Source organism: Calonectris borealis, chromosome 17 (assembly GCF_964195595.1).
Source record: "Calonectris borealis chromosome 17, bCalBor7.hap1.2, whole genome shotgun sequence".
NCBI lineage: Eukaryota > Metazoa > Chordata > Aves > Procellariiformes > Procellariidae > Calonectris > Calonectris borealis.
The window spans coordinates 8,151,127-8,171,216 of NC_134328.1; the positions used below are offsets into that span (position 1 = coordinate 8,151,127).

Below are 20,090 nucleotides of genomic sequence, written 5' to 3' on the forward strand. Positions count from 1 at the left end.
TAGAGTATGTGCCAGCTATGCAGGCAGAGAGATCTCTAATTGAATGGGCAGTACACCTGCAGCACAGGCAAGTCAGACAAACACACCATCTATCATGCTGGAGGAAAATTAATAAGAACAGTGCATCCCACAAGTGATTACCCAGCTCCCTTTCAATGACCTACTTTCCCTCTGATCCATAGCTGTTCATGCTGTCCTCAATGGACTCATGGCTGGCTTGACGGACGGTCCGGCTGGGCATTTCGACAGCCAGCCCAGTTTCTGTGCTCCTTTGGATGGCTCCTTTCAGTCTCCGGCCATCCCCATCTAGGAACAGAAGGGGAGAAAAGACAGTCAGCTGTTGTTCCCAGAGTCTTTTGCAACAACAGGCAATGACAGAGTCAAGCAGAAGCAGAGAGGGTCTTTCAGAAGATCAGCCTGGCATCTGGCAGCCAGGCAGTATTCTGCACTCGTGCAGCGTTTCGTTACCCAGCCCTGCTCCATCAGCAGCTCCCAGTCATCTTTGGAACAAACCCAGTGCTCCAGCAAGCCAGGGCCCAGCAGAAACTCAGAACATACATACCACCCTACCTACTCCAACCATTTGTACCAATTAATTGTGCATCGAGTGCAGGTGCATGCAGGCACACAAGCTGGCTATACGTGGAGCTATCCCGTTTGGGAACCACGGCAGCAGTAACCGCAGGCAGAGCTGAGGTGTACAGCCTGACCATGCCTCAAAATGTTTCCTATACCCCATGTTGCTGCCTCGGATTGTGCGGAGCAGCAAAGAGCCACAGCTCCTGGTGAGCACCAAGGGAGTAGATGGGAGGAAAAGGCCAGGCAGCACCAGAGGTGCTGCGAAGGCAGGAGCCCTCCCAGACAGGCCACAGGGAAATAGTTGGGCACGGCTGAAACGTTCTCTGGTGGCACCTGGAATGGCATCAGGAGTGGAGAACCCTGGAGAGGACTATTCCGCTTCGTACACGCCCTCGGCCAGAGTGCAACGGGAATTAAGCAGGTTCTGGTTCCTCCTGGGTGCAGTCTTCAGAGGATCATGCCTCTGAAATTAACAGCTGCTATTTTCATCCTCCATCTCTAGCAGTCTGTTTCTCAGAACAAACCATGTTATGTAACGGATATGTAATGAATACCATTACTATTAATTGCTTTAGCTGGTGTTAGGAAGCTCCAGATTTCATCCCACATACAGCATTCATCCTGAAACACATCTGCTACAAGTTTTCTGCAAAAGCAGAATTATCTAAATGCTTTAAAGGTGTCCATCCATTAACCTGGATTCAGGCCACAAACCTCCGACCCACGGTGCTCTCAGAAACCCACCAGCTTTTTGAGTACCACCCTGGAGAAGAAATGACGCAGCTGTTGAGGCTAGAGAACTCAGGATCCCCAAATATTAAAGAAAACAAGTCTTTCCCAACTACTTTGGAAATATGAGGATGTCTGTAAGAACCTGTCTAAAATATGCAGAACATTGTTATTTGTAGCAAGCTGCTCGACCTAAAATACTTTTCTTTGGATCTTGGTGAGAACAATCACTTTTAAAAACAAACAAACAAAAAATCAGTAAGATACCAGAAATGCTTCCTATCCTACTTCTCAAATTATACCTACACTGAAATGCAAAGGCAAAAATTCTTGTATAAACTCAGCTATAAAGTCCCGTTTACTCTGGTATCATGAGGTTTCCAACTGAGTAAACGTGTTGGCCCCAGGGCTCTGTACCAACTGCTGTCCCCACATTTGGTGCAGCATGTGTATGCATGTCCCTATGGGCTAAGAGGATAGAATATGCATGTTCTGGGTTAACATTAACTACAGCTTGTACTGTTTGTGTGCCTAGAGCAATGTATGAAGCACATTGTATAAATCAGGAAGTTACACAAACGTAAAACATATTTTTAATGTGCTTTCAAAATCCAAACCTTCAGGCAAGAATAACAATATAGGCATCAATAAAAGCAAAGCCTCGTGAAACAGCCTTACCTACTTCCCCAACCCCTGCCGAAGAGTTCCCTTTGATGCACTTTCGACAAGCCTTGTACAGCTTGCTGGATCCTCGGATGGGGTTTCTAGGTTCCTTTCAGAGAGCATCCTTACAGCCTTGTGGGCAGACTTGATGATCCATTTAATTGTCTCGCATTCATCTCCACAAACAATCTTTTAGTCACCTACATCCATCAATGCCCATCCTTGCCTCACGTGTGCACTCTCAGAACACTCATCCTTCTGTGCCTTTTAGGTCAGTCCTTACAAAAGCCCTGGCAGGCAACCACAGTCAAAGCAGCAAATTACATAAATGTAGGAAACAAATTAAAAATGCCCCGTTGCCCAACTATGCAACATCTGTTTAAAAAAAAAAAGTCTCTTATTTCCCCAATCTAATGAGACACGCCTGGAGACACTCAGAAGACTATGCATCCACATCTGGCAACAAACAAGAGGCTTGGGACAGAGCAAGGCTTTAGAGCAACCCAAGGTGCTTCCTCCTTCCTATTAGCCATCTCCTGAATCAAAGCTAATGACATAAAGCAGAAGGGGCCAAAGACAAGGAAAAGCGGCACCGTGGAAGACGGGCAGTACCAAAGCACTGTACTGGAGACAATTCAGCTGGCATGGGGCAAGTTCAGCTGTAGCACCACATGCACAGCTTTGCACTGCTGGCTTTTCCATGAGAGGGTGGTTTTCTAGTCTACAGGTGTATTCCTGTTTGCTTTTACACATGGATATTCTTATTTAAAAAAAAAAAAAAAAGAAAAAAATTATAACTGAGAAACTCTGGAAAACAAGACAACAGGAATAGGTGACAAGAATCCTTGGTTCCTCCCTCCTCTTCCAGACAGAGATGCACACGACTCCTGCATCTCACAAACCATCTCCCATTATTCTGAAGAAAGGTTTCCCCAGCCTTTTTCCCCTCCAGTCTCTTTTTGCCAGAAGTTTCCCTTGAACAGAAGAGGAGGACCTGTTTTGCCAAAAAGCCAAGCTCCCAAACCACTGCGGCCAGAGTCAAGGCTGAAACAGGATAAGAGATTGGCAGAAGCACCAGAGATGCCATCAGAAATGGGACACAGGTTCCTAAATCACTCACTTAAACCCTTTAGTCAAACTTTACCCATAGTCAGCACATTACAAAAATACAGTGTTTTAACCCCATCAGTTAGGAGAGAAGGGCAGATCACGAGTAGCACACCTGGACAGGGTCAGCGCAGAAAGGAGATAAATACGGACAAGGCTGCACTGCTCATCCGCGGACCGAAAACATTTCACAAGCAACAGTCACCTACTAGCAACCTCCTCTGGTCAGCGTGGAGCATCGCATAGGGGCTGTGCCTCCTCCCTCACCTGAAATCTTGTGCTTCAACACCTCTGCAAATCAAGGTGGCAAAATGATATGTGGGTGCTGCCTGGCAAAACCATGTGTCTGAATTTAATTGTTAGTGGTATCTGGAACAAGTAAGAGTAGTATTGACATCTTCTGCAGCATCACCAGATTTATTCCCTGCACCTTTTCCAATTAAGCAGTAAACGACAAAGGTTAAGCAGCGGTCAACCAGCTGAAGAGCAGATTCTGCTTCAGAATGACCTTGGGAAGAAGAAATCTTTTGCTCAAATACCCAGGATGAAGATACACAGCACCCCGCAGACGCCAAGAACCAGAAGGGACCAGCAGACACTTTGCCAAGTTCTCTGTGTTGACAGGCACTTAGATTTCGCTCTGTTCAGCCTAACAATTTACGTTTGGCTAAAGAATATCTTCTAAAAAAGCTATCCACTCTGCATTTGAAGATATCGAGAGATGAAGAATCTGCCATTTGCCTGTGCAGTTTATTTTACTACCTGACATTTAAGATGTGACTTAAGTTTGTCTGGTTTCAGCTTTCACCCATCAGTTTTTCTAATGCCCTTCTGCACTGCGAGGGCTGCTTTGTGTTCTCGCTATAAAGACTCTTCTGCAGCATAATCAAGTCATGTCTCAATCTTTTTTGACAAGTTAAACAGACTGAGCTCTTTACGTTTCTCATGCTCTGGCATTTTTTTCTCCTGCCCTTGAATCTTTTTAATGACCTCCCCAGGTTTTAAAGAACACGCACAGCAGAACTGGAGACTGCATTTTAGTGCAAAAACATGTACAGAGGTAAAAATCAGCTTGTACTCTCATCTTCACTGCTTCTACTTGCATCTCCCAAGACCACGGTAAGCTCTTGGTGTAGCATCACACCTCACACCTGGACGCTGTGCAGTCCCTGCCTGTCCTGCTGGTACGACCTTGTAGAACATTATATTAAGGAATATGTAAGAAAACACATTTTATTCAAAGAGAGAGAGTAAAAAGTCCAGACAGCTCTATACAACTCTCCCACCCTCAGTACTATTTACTATCCTTCTAATGTGCATATCACCTGTGAATTTAGTGAGGTTTAAATTCATGCTTGCTCCAAATCAAATGAAAACGCTGAATAGCACCAGGCCTTCAAAAGAGCCCCCTGCCTTTGAGGCTTTTCCTTGACAACTGCTTTTTGAAATGTGAAGTAAGTTTTTAATCACTATCACATTTTTTAGGGTCATGTTGTTCTAGGACAAAACCCTTACATACTTATCACATTTACCCAGATACCTGCTTCTACTAAAACTCGGAGGAAAACAATGTCTGACAAGACCCATTTTCCCTAAATCCTTCTTGATTGGTATTAATTATATTCCATCATTTTGGTCTTTATTAATCGGATCTCATTATCATGTTTCCCCTAATTCTGTCTGTGAGTGACATCAGACCAACTAACAAAAAGTTCCCTCCAGACAACCCAGTAATGGACGAAGAAGAGTAAGGTGACTGTGCAGGTGCCCTGCATAGCACAGAGCATCCTTTGGAGAGTTCCCTTCCTTAAATATATTTTCAGCTGTCAACCACATGGAGAGGCAGCTCTTCTCCAGGATGATGCCACTCCTGTGGCAGAACTGACTGCCACCAATTGTATTTGCCTTAAACTTTGGGGGTGGGAAAATAAGAGCAGCATTGTCCCCTTCTTTCCCCCAAGGAAAGAGTCACCATTTCTTACGTCCTCTTCTACGTCAGTCTAACGCACGACCCTTCGAAGCCCTTCCTCTCTGCTACTGACAGGTCTCAGAGGCCATCAAGTCTTGAAAAATCTATGCAAGTTGTGCAATAGCTCATCACAAGGTCATAATTATAGAATCATTACTCCTGCACAGGATTACTCTATGATAGATGTTTATTGAGGGACAGAGTGTGCCCCTTTCACTGTTATCCTTACACTACCTCCTCTCTTGTCACTTCCTTTTTCCCTCCCCCAGGTACTTGGTATCTTCCTTCTCCTTTCCTTTTTGTCTTCAATTTTCTCCTCCATGTTCGCTCAGTTTGCTGGATGCTACCAACACTAAAGAAACCAGCGTGATGCATGTGCTGTGGACCCATTCTTTAGAATTAATTCCCATACTTTAGAATTAATTGATATTGATTTAACCCTGAGATTAGGAATTGACTGAATTTCAACTCAATCAGCTTTGCTCCTAAATGAACCAACTGCTTCCAAGCACAGAACATGTTGGTACCCAAAGCACATGGCCAGGCAGCACCAACACAGGCCACCCAATACACACCAAGGGTCCGGCAAAACAGCTTGGTTAGCTTTTTTCCTTCCCAAACTTCACCTTGGGGTGCAAGGTGGAAAGGAAGGGAAATCAGTCAGATGCTTGCTTTCAGGTTGCATTTGTTCCTACTGCAAAGCTCTGGAGAAAATAACATTTTGTAGTCTTTCCAGGAAAGACTAGTCCAAGTCTGAGCAAAGAGACTGCATTTCTATTGCTTTTCTTACCCAAGTTAAGCAGCATGCATCGATTTGCATCCATACATGCTGCAGGGTATCGACCTGGGCACACATTGCTCTGGCTTCACACCTGCGTTCCTCAGCAAGTGAATTATCTGCTTTGCTCCAAAATGAGGCCCAGCACTTATGAAGCATGGAGAATTGAAAACCCCAGCGGGGAAACAGAGAAAAACCCATCTGACAGAGTCGATGCAGCCTTCAGAACATGTTGCAGGTCATGTAGAAGCAGAGATGAGCTGACATGAGGGGGATGAACGTCTGCGACTGCAGAGAGCATCTGCAGTCAGCACCCAGGGTACCAGGGGCGCGTGGCCGGGTGGGACAAGATCCGACTGCCTGCAAAGGAGATATGCCCCGAGCTATGCAGCAGTTCACGCCAAATCTGCCTGCTCTATCCTTGGCTCAAACGTGGTCTCACAAGCCCTTTCATTTCCCACAGCCACAAACTTCACTCTTAAGGTCAAAACCAAAGATTCTTACTTTCTTTTCCATGAAGACCTGCCCCAGAGAAAAGATGATGCACGTCAGTTTGAGGCTGAAAACGAAGAAGGGAAAACACCAAGCACCCAACTGGATATTATCACCTGCTGAGACTAGGAAGAAGGTCCCAAGTCCGACAACTGGTCTTTGGCATGTCTGTGGGCAAAAAGCCGCAGTGGGAGTCTCAGCTCAGCACCCTGTGAGACCGCTGAAGTGCTGGCCATTTTACCTACTTCTAATTTTCAAATACTCTGAGAAAAAAGCCAATGCATTAGCTTCTCCGCTTCAAACTTTGTCACTGCATTGTTGTTCCTAATAGGTTTAAAAATAAAAGATTATTTTCTGTTTAGTCAGATGCTGAATCGCTACAGACATGTGCTAAGATTCATATGCCATGAATCAGTTCTGAGATGAATAAAAGAATTCCATTGTTCGGCTTCAAAGGGAAAAAAGAAAAGTCTTCCCACAGCCTTGCATGAATATCCAACACCTGTGACAGCCTGGCACATGCTGAGCAGAGCGGCTGTCGGGGTGGGCATCGCAGGCCCTTTTACATCGGGATCTGTGTTCGGAGCAAGCCAGGCTGCTCTCCTAAGGGGATGCTACTGCTGAGGAAAACATATATCAATACTGGATTGTCACTTCAGAATGCAGTTTAACGAGATGAACTCAATCTCATCATGCCTGGCAAGCTCTGACATCCTGCCAAATATTCCCTACATCGACATCCTAATGGAGTGTGAATTATCAGCACCTAAAGAGAGGCAGTTTGTACTGTGCTCCAGAACACGCCAGACTATGATCACAGCCTGAATAATCCACCAGAAATGACAGAAAATGGCTGGGGATAAGCAGGGGCACTAATCAGGCTGTTTGCTTCGTTCCCCTTGTCCTACTTTCAGACACTAATAAAATCACACCCTTTCTTTCCAAATTAAGCAGGAAATCTTCCATGGGATGGAAAAAAAATATTTCAACATGTTAATTCTTAATCTGTGCAGATTAAGTACATCCACAGGGTTGGGAAAGGTCAGTCAACTCTTCTTGTGAGAGCCAGAAAACAGTAGAATTGGCAACTCTTTGTATTTCTGTGACAGCTACAGACCCCAGCTGAACGCAGAGCAGGGCCAGCACACCCTACCTGCACGGGCAGCCTGTGGAGATGCCAGCGAGACCCCTCCTCCGAACTCCCACCCGTAGCATAGTCACCAAGACATCCCACTGCTCCTGGGCCACTATGGTATTTTAGCACAAAAGAGCTTTCTCTCATCCTAGCGTTTTCAACCCTGCCTTTCCTCGCCCACACCGACAGGCAATGGTCGCACCCGTGCCCAGACGCGTGCATGTCAAATCAACTCCCCCCTGAACCCATAGTTTTTCTTCTTCCTCCTCACCATTAGAAGAGGACCAAAAATCATTCACAGGGTTATTTTTATTAAGTAGACACCTGGCAGCAGTCTCGGAGGCTGCCTTCCCTTCTTTACCCACCGAGCTTGAGATGCACAACAGAAAACTTCCTCTGGCCGGCAGAAGGGCGACTCACTATGGAGCTGTGCACGGCACGGAAGCTCTGCGAGTCTTCATAAAGCAACAGCCCTATTTTTAAAGCCTAACAGTAGCTTAATTTAGGTAGAACAAAGCTAACCTTCTTCCTCTTCCTTCCTATAAATGCTAAAAACGGAACACAGATCTGACGCTCCCCTGCACAGCCTGTCCTTCCCTCCCACCACCCCAGCGAGACAACCCTGGGAGAAGAGCATTTCGCCCTCTCTACCTCTCCCACCCCACCGGTGTGGGCAGGGGAAGCACCAAACCCCACACATCGGTTTTTAGGCTTGCCTGTAGTTCCTAACAACCCCGCAACCCAGCCCAGATCCCCAGCTACTTTAAAGCAGCGTTTTCTCCTCCAAGCTGGTCTGAGCTGCAGTTTGTCTTAAATCCAGCTATGTCTGTATTTAAGCAGGTCTTCACCCCCAGTAAGATGTTCTCACCTCTTGCAGGTTGGGCGGAGCACTGGTAAAGCATTGATTTTGCTTCCTATCTTCGTGTGATCCATTTCCGTATTTTAAACTAGGAAAGTGTGATATATTTTTTCTGCTCCTTTTGAGGTTAAAAGCAGATAGTTCCCATGATACTATTTTTAATTTTGACCTTTTTGATAATTCATCTATATAAAAAAGTTAAATGGCCAAAATTTTCATTTAAAAATGTCTAAAGAAAAAGTTCTGCAACTAACATGTAGCCAGGAAAATTACTTTGCAATTTTTTCCTTCACTGACAAAAGACAGAAAGCTAACAAACCAAAAGGTAAACATATATATTCCACTGTCAATGACTTTTAAACAGATTTTTTGACTACCATAAAAAATTGTTTAGCTCTTCACCATAAAAAAGTTACAGTACCATAACACTAACAAAAACGTTCATTTCTTTCAGAGTATTTCATGGGAACTACTTTGCAGCTAGATCCAACTCCTTAGAATTCTTTCCATGTCTATTTTGTTTGCAGCAGCAGGATCCAAATAGCTTCATCTGATGGCTGCTTCTGCATTTTTATTTTTATAAGAAAATGGAACACGCTGCCCCCTTCTCTTCCCCCAATCTGCCATGCTTTGCAGGAGAGCGATTAAACGAAATGTCCATATGCATACAGAAAATTCACTGCTGTAGTATTTCTTCAGCAGCCTAGCAATGAAACCCGAACACCGTCCCGTCTGCAGGCCAGGTCTCTAGGGACAGACAAGCGCGGGACTGCTGATGCTGCGCCAGTCGTCCCTGGAAGAGCTGCATGTCCGGGACAGGCATGTCCCAGGCCTTTCTCCATCTTCTGCTTCTTTTGTGCTTGGGCACGACTTAAAAAAAAAAACAAAACTTCTTACTATGATATTTATACTGCAATAAACCACACACATATATATACACACACATTCTGATTGCAGAGCAATGAGGGGATCCAATCTTTCCACTTCTTGGATTTTGTGGTTTAAGCCTCACTAAGAGTTTAACTGCCCCTCTTTGACATTTGCCCACCTGGGGGGCCCCAGGGTGCCAAGTCAAGGAAAGTTTAGCTGATGTGCTCAGAGAACAGGTACAGCCACAGGCAATTAATAACAATAAATAACTGATTTTATTTAAACTACTACATTGTAATATTTACTCCCTAGAAAGCCCGGGGAATGTCAGACGTAGTACCAACAATCAGCAGTGCTTTAAGACAAAATGTTCTCAGCTCAAAACTCTTAAAACTTTGCCAACTATGAAAACCTGGGCATCAGGAAAACATGAAAAGCCACAAGGTGGGTGGCTAGTTTGTCTGCCAGGGCCATCCCAGGGCCGCCTTCTTGTTATTTCACAAGAAGGACCAGAGGTGGAGCCGATTTGTGTCCCTGTGGCTGGAAGTCCTCCAGCTGACCAACATAAGTTATGAAGGCCAGGTCAGGATCTCTACTTAATTACAAGTGAGTTGAACCAGAGCACTCTGTCCTAATTCTGCCGTCCATCTCACACTATTAATAACTCTGAGGATGTTGCTTAAGTCCAGGATCTGAAATATGAATAAGCCTGAGCTGCAGAAAACCTCTCAATTTAGAAGAGGATCACAAAAATGAGGTGACTTCACAAAAATAAAGCAGCTAGAACGCGTCATTGTAAGAGAAGGATGACATGAGATGAAAAAGCTGCCCTGCCTACACTTCACTAAGCCAGGAAGCTTTGCACGAGGCTGTTCTGCTCTTCCTGAGCCCGCTGAACCTGCCTGCTCGCTAACTATACCTCCTGCTCTTCACTCAGTAACTCTTGGGAAGAAAGCAGTCGGCAAAATAACTTAAGCAGCCTGTTTGCAAGCTGCGTTTTCCCGTTGTAGAAGAGGACTCTGAGTTCATGAGCCTCCTGAAGCAACCAAAGCTTCTTGCAGAAGCTGACACACCTTTCCATCCAGGGGACTTATAATGCTCAGCTCCAGGGGTTTGTTTTCACTCAGAACATTACTTTTAAGCTGAGATTATATATCAGACCTTTTCTTTTGGGACCACTAATTTGGGTCTTTCTTTCTACCCAGAGGCATCATAGGGTCTTCAGATCTTCCACCTCTCCACCAAATTTGGCCGAAACTGGAAAGTATGTGCTACATTTATAGGAATGAAGGAGAGAAGGGAGAGGGTGAGGACAGGGCTCTGCCTTTTGTATGGAAGAAATAATTGCCTCCCTCAAATTCACAGCTAGAGCAGGTAAAGCTTAGTTTTGGTACAGATAAAATTCCGGGGGAAAGAGCTGACAAGGCCAGATTTATTAACCAGATTTTTCCCTTTTCTTTGGTCCCATTGACGCTCTTTTAGGAGCAAGCGGCTTTGTCAGAACCATGTGTGTGTGAACACAAAGAGTGAGCAACGGTCTTGGCACAGTGAATGAGTCATGCAACCTTTTGTTCATTCGTTATAAACACAATTAAAAACACAGCCGCATTTCTTTAACGGGCATGAAGCCACAGAACCCTGGAGTCATTCATAAACTAGAATCACGGTGCAGAATCGCACTTAAATAGCATTTGATTTGTGTTTAGCTTGGGTTGTAATTACTTCATCATATTTTCCTTAAGGAAATGAATGATCAAATTCACAAGGAGCTGACTTTAATTATACACACTGGTTAATAACTTGTGTCCATTTGGAAGCAATTATTTGATCCACTGTGGAAGCAGAGAGGGGGAGATGATGGTCTGGTTTCCAGAGAAGTCGAACAATTTCAGGCAGTCAGCTTCTAATTCCAGGCAATTTCACCAGACGATACAACTATCTCTGTCAGGCTTCACCAAAGGTGTTTTCATGTAATACCTGTAGCAAATGCTAAGGGAAGCAAGCAAGCCAGCACATTTTTCCCCTCTAATTCTATACACTGCTTTGACTCATGCGGAGACATCCTTTGACAGGTCCACAGCCATGCAGTGGCTGTTCTGCTGGGCAACTATCGCATCCCACCATAGGTGCGTTAAAGGGAACCATTTTCTTCCCAAGTGGGAAGAAAGAACAAGCACGAAAACCTCCACTTGCAGCACGCCGGCATGCCAAAACGGCGAGCACAGAGGGTGGCTGCGTTTCCCGAAAGCCTGGGGAAGAGCCCGGCACCTTCTGGCAGGCAGAGAGAGGTTCTGGCACAGCAGCAGCCCGACTCGCTCACCGGCTCTTCCAACCCACGAACAAGAGCTCTGCTCTTGCAAATGTATCCGCTGCGCTCGTACCAGTTCTCTTGTACGGATCCCTTGTCAGGATCTGGGATCATTTTAATACAGTCCAAGTGCCTGGTTCTGCTTGGGTGGAGTGAAAGGAGAGCCCTGCCCTTCATGACTGTGATAATTTGGCTGCAGGCATTTCTGGACAGCTGGAAAAGAGGGTCAGGCTTCGATGCTCAGAAGCAGGACAGGACCAGCCATCATGTTGCAGCAGTACCTTGCAATATAAAGTGATTCATGGTGACTAAGAAATCAAAGTGGTCAAGACACTGGGTTTCATCTCATAGCGAAGAGCCCTTCCAATCATATATCACGGGTATCTTCAACTGGTGACGAGTCAAGCCGTTAAACACAGAAAACACCATTCAATACCAAAAACAGAGGCACTGAAATTTAACTAGCAGCCTCCTAACAAAAAAAAAAAAAAAAAGAAAAAAATCCAAAAACATTCAAGCAAAATTTTCACAGCCTAAACCCTGAAGAGATGCACACAGACTCTCATCTGAGTGATAAACTCTCCCACAGACGAACATGGCAGACACACTTCTGCCTCCTACATCTGTCTTCTGCATGCACAAAAGCAGCGCTCAGATATAAACACACCCCAAATTATTTGAAGTCCGTTGGGAAATTCAGCTCACCGTTTGTCCAAGCAGAGTACTGAGCTTCCAATAGAGGAAAAAAAGCCCTTTGGCCAGAGCTGGAAAATAGACATAACATCTTCATCTCTACTGAAAGATACTGGAGAACGTGGGAAACCAACCAAAAGATCATGCCTGTCTGAAGATTACTGAGGATTAGAGAAAAAAAGCCGTCAATTAAGCAGATTAATATGTTTTAAGAACAATACCAAGACCTAATTTTCTCAATTACCAACCATTAGATGCAGGAAGAATCGGTCCTTTGTCAAGAAGAGACACACTACAGTGTTCAATATTGTATTGAATAGGATTTGTGTTAATCACTCATAGCATAAAACGGTCGCACGCCAGCCCAGCTTCATGAGAGGCGTATGGCTGTTTGTAGCACGGCTACCCCATGACACATAGATGGCAGCAAGTTCACCAAAATCCCATGATTTGTGCCAAATATTTCTAAATATATTTTGTAGAAGGAGCAGGGATGAACAAAACGCTTTAGTGCACCTTGGTGATTTCTCTCTCTCTCCTATGAGAGCAGAAAAGAGAACAGATGAAGAAGAAATAAAAGAGAAGTATGGACGCGTGATATAGCCAATATCAGTCTTGCAGACAACACTGCCAGTTCAGGAAGATCAGACATGCATTACACTGCGATATGTATCTTTATTTAGGAGTGAAAAAATAGTTTTAACATAACTAACAAAAAAGATGTTTGATGGGAACCTCTTTATGAGATGTGCAGGCAACGACTGACCAACAGTAATGAAACAAGGTCAGAAGAGGACACTGTGCATTAACCTTGCTTATGAAGCACCTGCGTCTACATAACTTGCTTCCTTCTTATACTTGCAGTTAACTTTTACATTTCTATTCTCATACTTAAAGACCGGGCTGACAGAAGGCGGCCTTGGGATTTCTTGAGATGGTACTGGCAGAGAAGTTCATTTCAGATGCAGCACAATCCCTTCCATCGCCGACTGCACTCCGAGCGCTCCGTTTCACTCCGCTACGTGCAGTAACTGCGCTAGTGACCTGCGTGCGTACAGCCACTACCCCACATTATCAGTACGAGGGTGGAGCTGGGCCATCAGGCTTCAGCCTTCACATTTATCTCGGCTAACACGGAAACAAACGTAAGGAGGTAGGATGCACAATTTTGCAAGCAAACTTCCGAGAGAGACCCTCAGTCCCAGCCCATTCACAGTCCCCGATCACGAGCCAAAATTACAAAGCAAGCTCAGGAGTGAAATAACGTCCTTTCCTCCTCCTCCTGCCTGCAGAGCCACAAGTTCAGGGCTCCGTTTCCTTGGCAACAAGAAAGAGCATCACAACAGCCTCCTCGCTAGCAAATGGCATATGAAAATGTGTCATTTTTTTCTCTCCGGTATCTTTTATCACTAGGGAATAAGCCTGAACTCAGAACTCGCCACTCAGCAAAGATGGAAATAGTTATCCATTTTTGCTATTTAAAATGTAAGTATCTTTGGAGCCTTTAAGCTTGTCCAGAGATAGGTAGCGAGTACGGGATTTTAATTTATTAAGTTAAAAAAAAAACTTGCTGAAGTTCACCTTTAAAGACAAATTATAGAACTTGAGGAGTTTGGGGAAAAAAATGCAGCTCATAAATTTAAGATCTGTATTTTAGATTCTGTTAATATTCACTTTTGATAAGCATTAAAAATGAAGATTACAAATTTAATAATGTAACACAGGAGGAATTATTCTCCTCCCCATATAAAAAGGCAATTTGTTCTTGCCTATAAATTGACTTTCTATTACCGTCATTAAACCAGCATAATGTGCTAAAATTAGGGTCTGCCCCACCACAGCTCTGTGGCAATCCACAGCCAAGAACTCATCATGCCAACAATTGAGAAGACATCCTAATGAGGCGAGAGGGGCAATGGACACTGCTCCCTGCCAAGGAGTGGATATCACCTCGCTGCAGGACTTTATGGTGCTGCTGGACATTAACAAGAGTTCAAAAAGCAACTGGACAAAATTAATGAGCAAAAAAAAGTCAGGAACAGAGGAAGTCCCAAAGCCACGAGTCAGTGGAGGCTGGGCCAGCACCCTGAAGAAACATCCCAATAAATCTCTGCAGCTACTACTCACAGGGTTACAAGGTGGGCACTCATAAAAGAGGCCAAACTCACGGCTGGCAGAAGTGGAACTCTCTGGGAGAAAGCCATGCTTCTGCTTTCAGGTTTCACCATCTCCCATTTAGCTGTGCATTACACAGGGATGGTGGTAAACCCATACTGCTGGTGATCAGGCTGATGCCTTGTCCCAGCACTCATCTCCTTCAGAGGTTTCCTCCATGGTGTTGGACTCTTACCATCTCCCTGACTTTGCAGACAAGAAAACCTCTTATTCCTTCCATTTTGCCACAACACAGAGAAGTGAGATCACAGTCCTCAGACTGCAGTAGTCTCCCGTTCACTTCCTAAGCTGCTTCCAAGTTTCCCTCCTCTATAGCTTCTGCAATAGTTTACTGGATGTCCTGCGTGGTCTCCCTGCTCCATCTGTGCCCAGCCCACCAAGGCAGGCCCTGTCCTCCCGTAGAGCATCTACTCTTCCCCTCTCACTCAACATGCTCATGTCTAACTCCACACCTGCCTGGACCATCAGGGATGATGCTGCAGTGCCCACATGAGAACTTGCCTAGCAGCACCAGCGTTAAAACCTATATTCAGTGGTCCCCTCAAATGGGCAACTACATACAAACAGCTCTATTGGAAAAACTGTACTGTCAGGTCTTTACTGTCTCATGTCCCACAACTCTTCTTCTACCTCTGAGTTACTGATGAGTTATGATACATTTCAATAATAGGAACCTCTCTGCCACTTCTCAGCACGGGCACCATTCCTCCCATTCACCAATAACGTACCTACGCAGCTACATATTCATTCTGTCATTTGCCTTTTTTTTTTTTTTTTAAACCTGTTTCACCCATACTTTATACAGCAGGCAGCTAGAAGACTTGCTGACATCTTAGTTACTTCTAGAAGAAATCTGAGCCACTAGCACAGGAGAATGAGTTTATAGCACCTGCTGATGGTTCTTGCCCTTCCTTTGCTCATGAATTGTCCCAAGTTTTAAAAGAAAATAAGCTGGTACTTGTTCAAGATTACCAAAGAGTAACATTGGTCAGTGCACCCAGAAGGTGCTCTGTTCCTGAGCAAGCAGGTTGGCGTGCCAGACCAGCACAGGACCTTCAAGCACTAATGGGCAGCTTTGACGAGATGTGCCTGTTGCTCCATGGCAGGTCGGTTCTCAGACTGTCAGGTGACTCTCACTAAGTGCAGTCATCAATATTTGCTTAAAAACTTCCTATTTACCCAACTATTCATTCGAAGAAGCTTAATGGTTGGAATAATGGCAGCAAATGAACACGAAGAGGACTTGTGATAACCAAAGCAAATCCATTTGCGAGTCTGACACACGCACAGAAAGCACTTTGCAGTCTCCACCAAAGCCTGGCTTTAGTCTCACTGCTAAAGCAGTTTCTAGGTTGTAACATGTGCAGATGTTTGGAGGTCTGTGCTTTGTCCTTGGCCTAATTTGGAGAAAGATGTTATGTTTTGCTTCTGCTCTGACTGCACATTTCAATCAGAGTAAACCATCAGGCCACACTTGACTTTGAAGTCACTACTAAATTTTAGTCCTCTGGATCCATGAATGACTAGTACATCTTTTGGGTATCCTGTAAGCCGTACTCCTTCTCAAAGTGTCCTCCTGTTGTATCCCTTCTCCTTAGAAATGTCACTTTACCAAGCATGAGTTGGCCCTTCTAAATGTTACACAATATGTCTTTTTCATGTATTTTCTGCTACAGACATGTGACTTTTCCCCTGTATTTTACTGTTGTATAAACCAGCTTTCCCTTTCAACAGTCCCCCCTCCTTTGCACAGCTGCTTAATGAATTCAGAGTGTGACATTTTGTTTTCCACAAGGAGGTATAAGAGAAGCTGTAAACCATCACTGTGAGATGAACTAGAAAACACAGAAGGCAGCAAGCCCTTCCCACCAGTCAGCCACAGTTCCCTCAACAGCACCCATTATACACTGCAAGACTCAGCTTGTACTCAACTAACCAAGAAACTTCACTAAACAAATCAAAATGTCAACTTTAGGAAGTATATACAAGCTTCTATACACAATACAAACCCCAAAGAGATTCTCTCCTTATTTTTGATACTTGATGTGCCACTCGGATGCTTTCCTCAAACAACAGTTCCAGGATCCAAATGGATTTAAAGCCTAGAAAGACTTTCCAGAGCACTGCACAAATTCCTCTGATGTCGCCCACACACGGGGCTACAAATTATCACCAGTAGTTGTCAACATTTTGTTTTGATCTCCCGGCAAACAAATCCACCCTCTGAAATGTTTGCAGGATGCAGAGATAAAAAGCCATAATGAATAAAGACCAAAGAAATTTGAAGGGTTTATTTTTACTAAGTAATCAATACCTTCTGGCAGTCTTCCTCCAGCTCTAATAATACCAGTGAGGACAGTAACCCTTGGCAGGTTTTGTATGCTGCTCTACAAACATTATCTAATTAATCACCACAATCCGCTTCTGAAAAAAAGAACGCATGATCTGAAGTTCTACAGCAAGAGAGAGACAGAGAGAGGATGAGTGTTGGGAAGGGACACTGATGGACAAAACAAGGTTAGAGTTTAGGAGCGCCAGTTCTACTAACCACGCTGTCCCTCCAGGACCAGCTACAGGGAAATGGTAGCAATACAACATGGTGCATTGTTCACACAATATGTGCTCGCATTTGCAACCTGTGCTTAGCGCAACCCTTGGTTTCACTTTGCTGGGATAAAGCATTAGGATAGCTGTCCGAGCCAACTCATTAATAAATCAAATGACAACAAAGCAGTTGGAGGGAGATGAATTATTGAACTCAAAGCAATTTAGTGCTCAGGGACAAAACTAAACTCCGTAAGCTGGGAGCTACTGAAGACTGAGTCTGATTTCCTCAGAACAGTTGTACTGACACCCTGTCGACTGCCAGTCCAGTGGAAACCTCAAAGAGGAAACACCATCTCATCTCTTCATTAAAACACGGCAAGCAATGGCAGCAATCTTCTCAACGAAGTACTATCCCTTTGCAATGACTCTGGATACTTTTGTACGACCATTTCCCCATCTTCACTCCACTGGAGGCAAGAGGTGGATCCACCCCTGAAGCACTAAGCAGCGGCCACACTGGGCTAGCATGAAGTGGCTGCGGAGCTGTATCACCCTGCTCTTGCAAAGGCGGTGCTGTCTTCTTCTGGCACCCAGCCACAGTAGAGTATTTGTGGCATTTTTCGACTTTCCAAGTGTAGCCTTAACACTTGGTTACAGCTCCCTAACCAGGAGGTTGGAGCTCCTCCTCCTGACAGGGCAGACCTGTAGTCCTGTCAGCTTGTTTTTACTTTATGCTGTCCACTTCCTAGAACATCCCAAATCAGCAGTGAATCTTCTCCAGATGGGGAGCGAAAGCCCACCTCTAACGCCATATGACCTCCTCTGTAAGCCAGGACATGGGAAGATAAAACTAGTAATAATTCACAAGTCTCACTGGAGGACTCTCACTGGTCTTCTGGACATCACTTGCTGATTAACCCCTGATGCCCAGCAGATGACGGGCAGATGACACTAGCCCATTTACTGATCTCTTTTCCATCCAAACTCAATTTATATGACTAGCCCTGCATAAGAATCAGCTGAAATTTCTTATATATGATCTAGTCCTTGGGATCTATTCTTCTCCTTTCACAGCTGGCTATTCCTGTTAACTCCCATTGCAATGCAGCACGGGCATACGCATCCAGGAGAGAACTGAACTCTTCTAAATCCTACCTGCTAAAATCAAAAGCACCCTGCACAGACTGTTATATGACAATGGAAAGATTTTCCTATTGAAAGCATTATAAATAAAACAGCAGTTGCATTAAATAAAATATTTTTTAATTCCACATTTGTGCCCAAGAAACACAGAACTATATTCAGAGATCCCAATTATAAAGCAGTGTGTAATATAAATCCATTTCTCATACAGTCATTTGTCCCACAGCGACAGAATATGTTTCATACTGATACATTTTATATAGATGGTTTTATCTTTGAAGATTAACAGATTCCTAATACACACCTCTAATAACTACTTCACTGACAAGATGAAAGTCACTGCAGACATGTTATTGAGAGCTAATTATTTACCGCTGCTTCAGATTATTTACACTTCGCACCCCAGGCCTCTGACTCTGTGAAAGGTCTGGAGCTCTCCGAGGTCCACAGCCTCCAGGAGACTTTGCAGGATTCCCACCACGGCGAGCGAGGGGCTCAGTCCGCCTGCAGTCCCTCCTGCCCTCCAGGAAGGAGCGCACTGGCTGCCGGCACACAAAACGACATCCCCCAACCTCTCATCACCTGCAGTTAAAGGCCAAGTTCTTAAAGATGTTTAGCCTCTTGACAACACAAACAGATAACGGATCGGTGGGAATTGGCTCGTGAAGCACTCTTTGAAACTCTGGGGGCTCTTTAGATGTCTAAACATCTTTGCAAATCCGACCCTTGCTCTAAGCACATAACCCAGGAGCAGTAGTTTCCCCCGCTGCAGAGCAAAGATAACCTTTTCAACTGAGCCGCCTCTGGAAACAAGACTTGTCTCTCCTCTTTTTCCATCCTCCATAACTTCTGAACCTTTGAACTCCATTGCACAGAGAGGTCAGGTTTCAGAAGTAACATATTCCCAAAGATTTATGAAAATGAGTACCCATGGACAGAAGAGAGATTTTAATTAGTGCCCCCACCAAAGGAAACGCCCGTTACAGTCCAGCCTCTTATCTGCCACAAGAAGCAAGAGGCAGGTGACCGGCGAGGACGGATGCTCCAGCTACGGCCAGATTGCAGCCTGCACATCCAAATAGGCCGCGGATGACGGCAGGAGCCGGCAGAGCCCCCGTGGGGGTGTCTGGGAAGGAGAGGTGTAATTAGTTCAGCTATGCCTGCAACAGTCCTTAAAGGACGGGGAGGAGCGCCAACTGTAATGTAGACTTCCAAAAACGAGTCAAAAAACAGTTGAGAGCCCTAAATCTGTTCCCTTCCCACGCACACATTATTCCAGTTTCTGTGATTTTACAGTCAGATTCACCTATTTGAAAAAGTTTTTCTCTTCTCTCCCCACATGACGTGAAAGTCCCAAAGACACTGGTGGGGAATTGCTTGCGGTGCAGGGAAACAGAAACTGAGTGCGCTCCTGCTAAAGAAACAAGAAACTTATACCAATTACATACCATTACTTATATGCAACTCTGTTGTCATAAATAAGCAGTAACAGGAAAAAATGCTACTTTTGACAGTAATGAGATTTTGTTTTAAAAAAGGGGAGAAAACAGAGAAACTGCTTCCTCCGATGTTAGCTTTGTCCTTTCCAGCAAGGAAGAGACAGCAGATGCCCTCCGTAGCTCCCCACCCTCTAGGAAGCACACACACCACAGATCGAAGGTTACAGAATAATTTCAGTGGGGCTCCATACTGCGATATTAACAGCAAAGATTCTTCATGATAGCCAAACTCAGCTGCAGTCAAAATTTCCCTATCCCGCAGCTCTGCTTTAATGCTCCCAATGGAAAAATTATGTCAACCGGCAATCTTTGGTCAAAGCACCTCAGTATTAGGATGGCACTTTCACTTCTGTCGGCTTTTATCGGTTTGAGACAAATCTTGAACTTTAAAACACATTAATATACAACTTTGTTTCCTCTAAGACACAAGGGAGCCGATCTGAGAACGGTTGTAGGCCCAGTTTGAAGGGAAAACATGGCTAGGAACAACACGAGCGCTGATCCTAAAACAGCAGAGAGACAGATACTACAGAAATGAGAAAAT

General features: G+C 44.6%; 1 protein-coding gene across 1 annotated transcript in view; it reads right to left on the minus strand.

Moving 5' to 3' along the window:
* The window catches only part of RIMS4 (regulating synaptic membrane exocytosis 4), a 60,370-nt gene that overhangs the window by 24,182 nt on the left and 16,098 nt on the right, over positions 1-20,090 (minus strand). The window contains exon 2 of the mRNA XM_075166446.1: positions 165-306. Within this exon, the coding sequence (XP_075022547.1) occupies positions 165-306 (142 nt within the window). The remainder of the gene's footprint in view (positions 1-164; positions 307-20,090) is intronic.